This window comes from Leptopilina heterotoma, unplaced genomic scaffold, assembly GCF_015476425.1.
Source record: "Leptopilina heterotoma isolate Lh14 unplaced genomic scaffold, ASM1547642v1 Lhet_228, whole genome shotgun sequence".
Taxonomy (NCBI): Eukaryota; Metazoa; Arthropoda; class Insecta; order Hymenoptera; family Figitidae; genus Leptopilina; species Leptopilina heterotoma.
In genome coordinates, this window is record NW_025110946.1 from 3,981,700 (window position 1) to 3,992,360 (window position 10,661).

Sequence of the window (10,661 nt, forward strand, 5' to 3'; positions counted from 1 at the left end):
AATTTTAGTTAGTATATTAATTTTTCCAGGTCACCTAAGGTATACAAAACGTGTTCCCGATACTTCTAGTTTGAAAATATGCTTTGCGTTTTAAAATTTTTTGTTTTTTTTAATTAAAATGGCGCCTGAAAATAAATTTTTTTTCAAAATTTAACACAGGATGGACAAAATTTTCAAAAATTGTTGAATTCGCTTGAAACTTGTTACTCGGGGGTTTTCGGGGTCGCTGATTACGAATCTGAAGTCATATTTTCAAAATTCAAAATGGCGGATCCAATATGGCGGACGACAAATCTAAAACTTTATCGTATTGTCTTCAAATTTGTTACTCGGGGGTTTTCGGGGTCGCTGATTACGAATCTGAGGTCAGATTTTCAAAATTAAAAATGGCGGACCCAATATGGCGGACGACAAATCTAAAACTTTATCGTATTGTCTTCAAATTTGTTAATCGGGGGTTTTCGGGGTCGCTCATTACGAATCTGAGGTCAGATTTTCAAAATTAAAAATGGCGGACCCAATATGGCGGACGACAAATCTAAAACTTTATCGTATTGTCTTCAAATTTGTTACTCGGGGGTTTTTGGGGTCGCTGATTACGAATCTGAAGTCATATTTTCAAAATTCAAAATGGCGGATCCAATATGGCGGACGACAAATCTAAAACTTTATCGTATTGTCTTCAAATTTGTTACTCGGGGGTTTTCGGGGTCGCTGATTACGAATCTGAGGTCAGATTTTCAAAATTCAAAATGGTGGACTCAATATAGTGTTAATATTGAATTACGAATAATGAAATATAAATATATTGTATCAAACATACAATTAACGCCCTTAGCCTTTGAGCTTTCAAAGTTTCCCGATTCTCACCACGAGGAGGTGGACGAATTTGAGAATCATTTTTTTAAAATTTTTTTTGTTTTTTAATGTTTTTAAAATTTTTTTGTTTAATTTTTAATGTTTTTTTTTTTTTTTTAAATTTTTTTGTTTAATTTTTAATGTTTTTTTAAAATTTTTTTGTTTAATTTTTAATGTTTTTTTAAAATTTTTTTGTTTAATTTTTAAAGTTTTTTAAAAATTTTTTTGGTTAATTTTTAAAGTTTTTTTGTGTTTTGATTTTCAATGGTTTTGAATTAAATTTTGTAATAAAAAATAGTTTTTATTTTTCTGCATGAGCTTGTTTAAAACAGCTGTCACAGTAATGTAACGAGCAGGTTTTGCAGAATTTTCTGGCTCGGATTTTGCAGTTAGCCGTACTACATTATCGAGGTAATTTTTGTTGTTCAGTTTCATGAAGATCTGGTTTACTTACCTTTGATCGATTCAAATATTCCTTACCTACTGACATAGCTACAAATTTTGTACTAACCTTGTGTTCGTGGCAAAGGTTGTACAATATTGTAGCATTCGTCATTGCAGACTGTATCATCCGAACAAAAATTGTCCAGGTCCACTTTTTTGATCTAATAGTCGGCTCTATTGCGTTACACCTTTGATCATGTAGGTCAACACCACCCATAAACTGATTGTAAATCATAAACGCTCTTGGAAATTTCAGTTCTTTCCTTTCTTTTTGACCCTTTACACGACGTTCTACTGTTCCTGAAGGTGTGACACCAACTGCACTGGATAAGATGGAGACTGGTTTGGAGTCCATAATTGTGATAAAATTTATGCCACTTTGTTTATCACATTTGACTTCAAACTTCCCTCTTTCATCTTTATCCGTAACTGCATTTTTGACTTCCACTCTGTTTGCTCTGACTGTGCTAGTAGCAACAAGTCCATATTTTTTTAAATGAACGAGCAGATCCGGACAAGTAAAAAGGTTGTCAAAGTAGATATGCAGTTGGTCTCGTTTGCGTAAAGTTACAGTAGAAAAAACTACTTGTAGCATATTCACCACTACACGACTACCAAGTGCACACTTTGCTAACTTTTCAGTTTTCTGATTACTTTTACCACAGTATACGTCAAAATCAAAAAGAAAACCGTTAGAACTACAGAGAGCCCATAATTTTATACCGAACCTTTTGGGTTTTCCCTTTATAAATTGCTTTAATACAGACCTTCCATAAAATTTAAGCATCATCTCATCAATGGATAGTGCAGTGGAAAATATCCCAAACTGAATGAGATTTTTTCTAAAAATGTTTATAAGCGTTCTCACACGCCAGACTCTGTCAGCATCATTTTGATCCTCTGATTGATGGAATTTAATTTTTGATTTTATCGTTTCAAAATTTAAGCGAGACATTGACGATGATACTGGTTCAGCTTTTAAATGTGGTTCTCGGGACCAATAATCTCTTTGCGACAATCGTTTGTTATACATTGTGAATATTATTATACCCACAAAAACATTGAAGTCAGTAATTGACATCTTGTAGCCATTTTTTTCTGTGCAGTTGACTATATGATTTTTAAGGTCTAATGAGAAAAAGAGTTCGAACAACTCAGTCGGAGTACTACTCAATATTTTAGACTTTTGTATTTGATTTAGCATGATCTTGTTTTCAAAAGAAAAACTGTCATCTGCCTCAGAAAAATTATTCTCGGACTCACAATCTGATTCATCATCTAAATTAGATTCCCCAGAATCATTAGCAGATGGAATTATGTTGGCATTGATATATTCATCACACTCTTCATATTCGATAGAGTCGCGAAGTGAAAATTTTGTTCCGCTTCGTCGTGTTTTGGAAGGAATCGTTTTTTCGGATATTGTATCTGACCTCCTTTTAGGCGGCATTGTACAATATTTTATAGATAATAATATATGTATATATAAGTATTATGCATGTACAATATTTTATATAAAATAATATATGTATATGTATGTATTATGCATTCGCAGATGTGGATAGTAATGTATTAGTATCAATGTATTAGTGTCAATGTATTAGTGTCAATGGTTTAGTATCAATGTATCAGTATCAATGTATAGGTATCAATGTATAGGTATAAATGTATTAGTATCAAAGTATTAGTATCAATGTATTAGTGTAAATGTATTACTATCAATGTATTAGTGTCAATGTATAAGTGTCAGTGTATTAGTATCAATGTATTACTATCAATGTATAAGTATCAATGTATAAGTATCGATGTATTAGTATCAATGTATATGTATCAATGTATGAGTATCAATGTATAAGTATCAATGTATAAGTATCAATGTATAAATATCAATGCATAAATATCAACGTATAAGTATCAATGTATTTGTATCAATGTATTGACAATTTTTGTGCGGATGATACATTCTGCAATTACGAATGCTACAATATTGTACAACCTTCACACGAACACAAAAATCTATTTTTTATTACATAATTTAATTCAAAACCATTGAAAATTAAAACACAAAAAACTTTAAACATTAAAAAAAAAAATTTTTTTATTAAAAAAATGATTCTTAAATCCCAAAACCCCCCCGAGTAACAAATTTGAAGACAATACGATAAAGTTTTAGATTTGTCGTCCGCCATATTGGATCCGCCATTTTGAATTTTGAAAATATGACTTCAGATTCGTAATCAGCGACCCCAAAAACCCCCGAGTAACAAATTTGAAGACAATACGATAAAGTTTTAGATTTGTCGTCCGCCATATTGGGTCCGCCATTTTTAATTTTGAAAATCTGACCTCAGATTCGTAATGAGCGACCCCGAAAACCCCCGATTAACAAATTTGAAGACAATACGATAAAGTTTTAGATTTGTCGTCCGCCATATTGGGTCCGCCATTTTTAATTTTGAAAATCTGACCTCAGATTCGTAATCAGCGACCCCGAAAACCCCCGAGTAACAAATTTGAAGACAATACGATAAAGTTTTAGATTTATCGTCCGCCATATTGGATCCGCCATTTTGAATTTTGAAAATCTGAATTCAGATTCGTAATCAGCGACCCCAAAAACCCCCGAGTAACAAGTTTCAAGCGAATTCAACAATTTTTGAAAATTTTGTCCATCCTGTGTTAAATTTTGAAAAAAATTTTATTTTCAGGCGCCATTTTGAATTAAAAAAAACAAAAAATCTTAAAACGCAAAGTATATTTTCAAACTAGAAGTATCGGGAACACGTTTTGTATACCTTAGGTGACCTGGAAAAATTAATATACTAACTAAAATTGGATAAAAAAAAATTACTTTCCAAAATTTTGTATTTTTTGAGTATTTTTGAAAAAAATAAGGGTTAAATGGCACTTTTTGGGAATTTTGACAATGCCATTCGAAAGAGCGACCCCAAAAACATATGGGTATGTGCCTGCAGAATTTTTAATAATTTTTTTCTTTGAATAATAAGAGCTTGAAATCGAAGTTAGAAATCAGCACATTTGGTCGTTAAAGGGTTACTGGGCTATGTTAAGATGAAAGCAGAGTAAAATCTCCAAAGGGTCTTGAAAAGTTATCAGCCGCTTAGTTTTTATAATCATTTTGAATAAATCAGTGTTTTTTCAGTCTCATCACATGAGAATTTAGTTTTGGTCGAAAATTAAGTTTTGCTAATTTTATTTTAAATCACTCTAACCAGTGATTGGTCAGTAAATTGCGCATTTTTAAAATAGTTTCTTACTTTCTTAATAAAAATTATAGTTTTTATTCCAATAAACAAATGCAATTAACAAACTATGCTTAAAAATTACATTTACTTAATTTGTAGTAGTAATTTTTTTCTTCTTTTCACACTAAACCTGTTGGCGAGCTAAGGGCCTCAAGAACCAAATTATTGATCGACAGAAAAAGAAGACGGGAGAGGGAAAAGGGCAATGACCGGGTTGAGCTGGGTCAGTGTTAAACGTGACACCGTTCGGGCCCTCCACGTGTTGCCAAGTGTTTAGTGCCGTCAATTGATAACGATTGTGTGTTTGACAATTATGTATATACTAATTAAGTGTTTGTAATTTTATTGTTAGTGTTAAATTATTATTGATACCTTGGATTCGTCGTTCTAAGTTTATTCTCATTTATTGTTCTCTGTCAATGCGCTACAGACTGTGGCGCCCGGTGGGTGAATACCGTGTAGAGGTAAAGGGAGGAGGAATCGCACGAATACCTGGACACGAGCTGCTGTGCGGTGAAGCGACTAACCTCTTAAGAATACCTTTACTGAAATAAGTACACAAGGAGAATTGTGGCGTGTTGAGAGAGATTTCAATATGTATATTACAATTTCATAAAATAATAAATAAACTATATTAATTCAACTCATTCACATTATTGTCACTCAACCCTCACCTACTGCCGTAGTAGTCAGTAATACGAATGAATAACGGAGCATCCCTCCCGGAATAACAAAACCGCAAAATATTTAATTTTTTTATTTACATCTTCACTAAAACGGTGCTAAAATTAAAATGTAATAACTCTTTTGAACATTAAAAGAAAATTTTACTCAGATCCGATTAGTGGCTATGAATTCTGTTATGCATTTTAAAAATTTTAGATTTGTGCATAAAAGTAGACCTATATTTTCCTTGACATAAACATAAATTGTTTATAGATTTCTTTCAAAAACTAATATGTGACCGCGTCTGAGAAAAGGGACCATACGACCAAACTCAACTTTTTGAGTAAAATGCGTTTAAAGTTTTTCAATCAAATTACTGATTTTAAGCGAAAATAACTATCATCATTTTCGTCATAAAAAAGTATATTTGGATTGAAAATTTTTTCTAAAATACAATTTTTTTAAAAATTTGTTTAAACAATTAAAAACAAATTTTTAACCCGGAACTAATTGCATGACATTTTAAGGACCTTAGAGTGTAAGAAATTGTCTAAATCTATAAATCTATTTTTTTGGTCAGACGCGGTCACATATATGTATAATACACGAATACATTTTAAACCAAAATGTCCAAAAAAACCTATTGTACACTACCGTCCACGAGTATCAGGACGATTACACACGACTCTATAAAAAAACATGCCACCAATTTTTCAATCATATCTCGTAAATAAAAGGAGATACAAAAAAAACTTAAATAAGGTTAGAAAGCTGATTAAATTTTGCGTAAAATAAGCCGTCTTTGAAGTTATTTCGTAAACTTTTTTTTGAGTTGTAGAGTGAGAAAGAAATAAAAAAAATTATCAAATTTTCTCATGTTTATCTTTTAAATTCAACTTTTTCAAAAATCTAAAAAAATTTTCTAAAAACACAGAAATCTTCGTTATCATTTCAGCTTGAAAATAAGCCTTCGAAAATTAAAAAGGGATAATCTGTCTTCGATATATCATTAAAAGTAAAGCTGTGTTTCGACCGATTGGTGCATTGAAATTCAACTGTCATGACTCGATTCTGGCTTCGGTCGGCAGCGAATGAGAGAGAAAGAAGGGACGAATTCATGCGGGGGAACGATGAACTTTCGAGTTTCTTTATATTGCTCATGAAACATCATTATTTATTATTCCCCAGCATAAATTCGTCCCTGTTTTCTCTCCCATTCGCAGCCGCGCGAAGCTAGAATCGAATCGTCACAGTTAAATTTCAATTTTTAAGTACTAGCACCCTCACCCGAACGCTATAAGACAATCAAAATTTGGTAAAAATGTTATTAAAAATTTATTTCTTCCAATTTTAATATTTCTAATCATCTAAAAATTATCTGAGTTCCAGTAGGGACTCATCCCTACGCAATCCTGACGAATGAAATTTTTTTTAAAATTTTTAATCAGTAGCACCCTCACCCGAACGCTATCAAACAATCAAAATTTGGTGAAAAAGACATTATAAATGTATTACTTTCAAATTCAATAATTCTAATCGTCTAAAAATTACCTAAGTTCTAGTAGAAACTGATCCCTACACAATTCTAAAGAATATAAAATTTGATTTCAATTTTTAAGTAATAGCAGACTCACTCAAACGCTGTCAGACAATCAAAATTTGGTGAAAAAGTTTTTTTTTGTTTGTTAAATGGTTTGTTGCATATCAGGTAGCCAAAACACCAAGAAAAAAGTAATTAAAAATTGATTTCTTCCAATTTTAATAATTCTAATCATTTGAAAATTACGTGACTTCTTCAGCCCTACACAATCCTGAAGAATCTAATCTAACAACCGAAATCGAGATGGATTTTCCTAAAGAGGGGAAAGTAAGCACCTACATTAAAAAACCTATTGTACCAGACTCCAGCTTGCTCGTTTAAAGCAACTTCTTTAGAGTCCTGTTCTTCTCCAGAAGTTTAGTATCTTTTTTATCGATAAGTTGCTCACCTGCTTAGGGTCAATAATTGCTTGACCCAACTAGATAGCCTGATCCTAGCTAACGCTGGGCATTCAGATAATATGTGAGTCGAAGTTTCGTTACTCGTCTAACACAATCTGCACATAGGTGAAATTTGTCTACCTATTTTATGCTGATAGTAATTTAATAGTCCATGACCTGAAAGCAGACGGACTGCGGTTCTAATACTGATCTTATCGAGTTTCATAAGATCGCTCGCTTGCCTTCACTGCAAAAACAAGTGTCTCATTTTGAGACGATTTGTCCTATATTTGAAACACATAAGATGTCTTAGTCCACATATTTGAAACAGATATGTGTCTCATTTTAAGACGTTTCAAAGTGTCTTACACATTTAGCAATGCATTTTGAGACACGAAATGTGTTTCGAGTATCCGTCTCACACTAAGAAGACGTTTTACGTGTCTTATACGCATTGAGTTACCTTTAATGTCTTAAAATGAGACACGAGATGAAATTAAATGTCTCAATATTAAACAGATTTTGTATCTCAATGGTTTAAACACTTAAAGCAACTCATTTTAAGACACGAGTGAGATACCAGTTTTGGCAGTGTTCCCACCCCAATGTCCGCCCAATATTTCTCATGTTCCTTTTGACTCCATCTTTCTTTGGCTCCCTTAACCAAGCACGGCATTATTGCCACTGCTGGTTCAGAACCTATAAATGCCGTCTTCTCTTTCATTACCCTTGATTCCCGATTGACCCGGTATCCAAATCAATGAAAGTTTATTTACTGAACCTAACTCATCTAGTACGCTACGGCATTCCCAGACGAGTTTTGATTCTATTGTAGGACTTTTCAGAGCCCCTAAGGCCGCCTGACTATCCACACAAATACTAATCCTCTTGCCGTTTGTTCTGTTTTGACTGGACATTTTGGCGCAAGTTAAAATCGCACAAACCTTGGCCTGCCAGACCGCGGCATATTGTCCTAGTGACTCAGCCATTTTAATGCAGCCAGTTTTTCGATAGATTCTGAAGTTTGCACCCCAGTCCATCTTGGAGCCGTCTGTATACTGATATTCAAAATGTTCCTTTTAACTCAGATTTTTATCCAGGATTACTCCCAGGTACTCAGCCGCTTTGGAAAAAGAAACTTCTTTTCCATAAAATATCGGTTTCTTCAAACTCGGTACCTTATATTTTATTGTAAAAACTACTATATTCGTTTTTTCTAGGTCCAGTTAGATTGCACCAATCCTTGACAATCTTAAGTGCACGTTCCGTAAGTTCTAAGAGGGTCTTAATTGAGTGTCCTCTTATAATTATAAGGAAATTATCCGCATAACTTTGCGTATAATATCCCTGGCTATTGAGGTTTCTAATTAACTCATCTGCTACTAAGGACCACAATAAAGGAGAGAGAACTTCTCCTTGTGGGCACCCTTTTGAGACAAGGCCTGTTACCCTAGCCTCACCATACTCCGCTTCAAGGGCCATTTCGCGAAGCATGCTGTTGATCTACTTAATTAGCGGCTCGGGCACACCTCGCTTCTTGGCTGCCCTACAGATAACTTTGCTAGAGGTGTTAGGGAAGGCACCATTAATATCAAGAAACGTACCAACCGCATTGACATCACTGCTAATTTGTCCCTCTATTCTACCTACTGCAGAATAGAGGGCTGTTTCTACTGAGAACTCTGCTCTATAAGCATGTTGTCCCTGGTGTAGAGGATAATCCCTAAGACATTCCTGTCTGATAAAATTATCCACCAGTTTCTCTAACGCCTTTAATATAAAAGAAGTTAGACTGATTGGTCTGAAGTCCTTTGCAGCAGTATACCTTGACCGACCGGCCTTCGGAATAAAGACAACCCTCGTCTTTTTCCAAGACTCCGGTGTGTAACCAAGAGCTATACACGGTCTCATAATTTTACACAGGAGTAGTCTAATACATTCCAATCCCTTTTGCAAAAGAACTAGATATATACCGTCCCTCCTGAGGCCTTAAATGGTTTGAAAGTATCTATTGCTCATTGATTGCGATGAGATTAATGGAATTGATTCAGCAATGTTCAATCAATCCCTTCCGGAGTTACAACTTTGGCTGCTAGTTTCCAGTGTTCCCGATTTTCTCGGTCCCTTCTAGGTCCCACGCCATAGTTATTCTTTAACTTTTCTCTAATGTCCAAATCTTTCTTACTTTTTGCGTATGTCTTTCCAAACAGGAGTTCCACCATTTACTACTCCTGTTGGAGTCCACTTTTTTGGCTACACAGCTTCTTTCAAAAGAGCAGATAATCGAATCTCGCAGATATTCCGCTGCGAGTTCTAATTCTTTATATGTTTCATAAGAGGTGGGGAAGCACTCCATGGAGACCTTGCGGTCCTCAATATATGAAGCCCAATCAGTACTCCTAGGATAACGTCCCCATTTATGTTCCCGATCTTTCGATTCCATTCTGAATGTCATAAGTCTGTGGTCCGAAAGAGAATCTTCATCAGACATCCTCCAGTTTCGCACACCACTCCACACAGACTTGGAACAGATCGGAATATCCAACACTTCTATTCTGTTAACAGTAACGAAAGTTGGCTAATTACCGATTTAAAATTTCTAAATCCGTATCTATGAGAAAATCTAAAAGTCTTCTGCCTCTGTCGTTAATGTCAGTGCTGACCCATACGACATGGTGCGCATTGACATCTAACCTATCAAAGGGAAACTTTGCCGTTGACAGTAATCTACCAACTTCTCAACCTCCCTAGGTGGTGCGGGGTCATCCCCCGATCCCGGAAAATAAGCAGAAGCTACTACAACCTCCCTTTTATTTCCGTTCTTTTCCAAGTACTTAGCCTTAACAACAGCGAAGGCCCTAGTAGTTAATTCCAATAGAGGGAAAGCGTCTAGACCTTTATAGATCAAGCAAGCCCTTGAAACTGGTTCCTGTCGTTAACTAATTAGCTCCCCACAGCCATTTAGATCCTTGCAAACCTTGTAAACTCAAGGTTCTTAAACAAAGGCTATAGCTGCCTGCATCCTTTTAAGGATTGGTTAGAATCGCCGAAGCGCCTTTACAATGATGCAATTTAATCTGCATACAGTGGATCACGGAAGCAGCCATATTTCAGACTGACTCACGGTCCTCTCTGTCGCCCCCACACCCTGATCGCCAGCATCGTAGAGGGCTCTTCGACTATCGCGTGGGTGGTTTTATTTTTATTAATTTCTGTAGTATCCATTAAGGTCCCACGAGAAAAGAGGAAAAGAAGGTCTATCCTTAAAGAGCCTCTATTTAAGGAAAAGGCTAATAACATCTGAGAGGTCGCCTGGTATCCTAGAGTCTCGTTTAAGATACCTCCATTCGGAGCCCCACCATGGAAAGGTGGCGCCCAGAAGGACGGGCCCCTCCTGTAACACAACCGCTCCCGAGCTTTACGAGAGCTAAGTTATGCCCTGATATC

The 10,661-nt window shown here is 35.1% G+C and overlaps 1 protein-coding gene across 1 annotated transcript; it reads right to left on the bottom strand.

Moving 5' to 3' along the window:
- Positions 1-1,261: 1,261 nt before the first annotated feature.
- LOC122502387 (piggyBac transposable element-derived protein 3-like) lies at positions 1,262-2,752 on the bottom strand. Its single transcript, XM_043612407.1, has one exon. It carries the CDS (start codon positions 2,750-2,752, stop codon positions 1,262-1,264), a length of 1,491 nt encoding a protein of 496 aa, XP_043468342.1.
- Between the last annotated feature and the right edge of the window lie 7,909 nt (positions 2,753-10,661).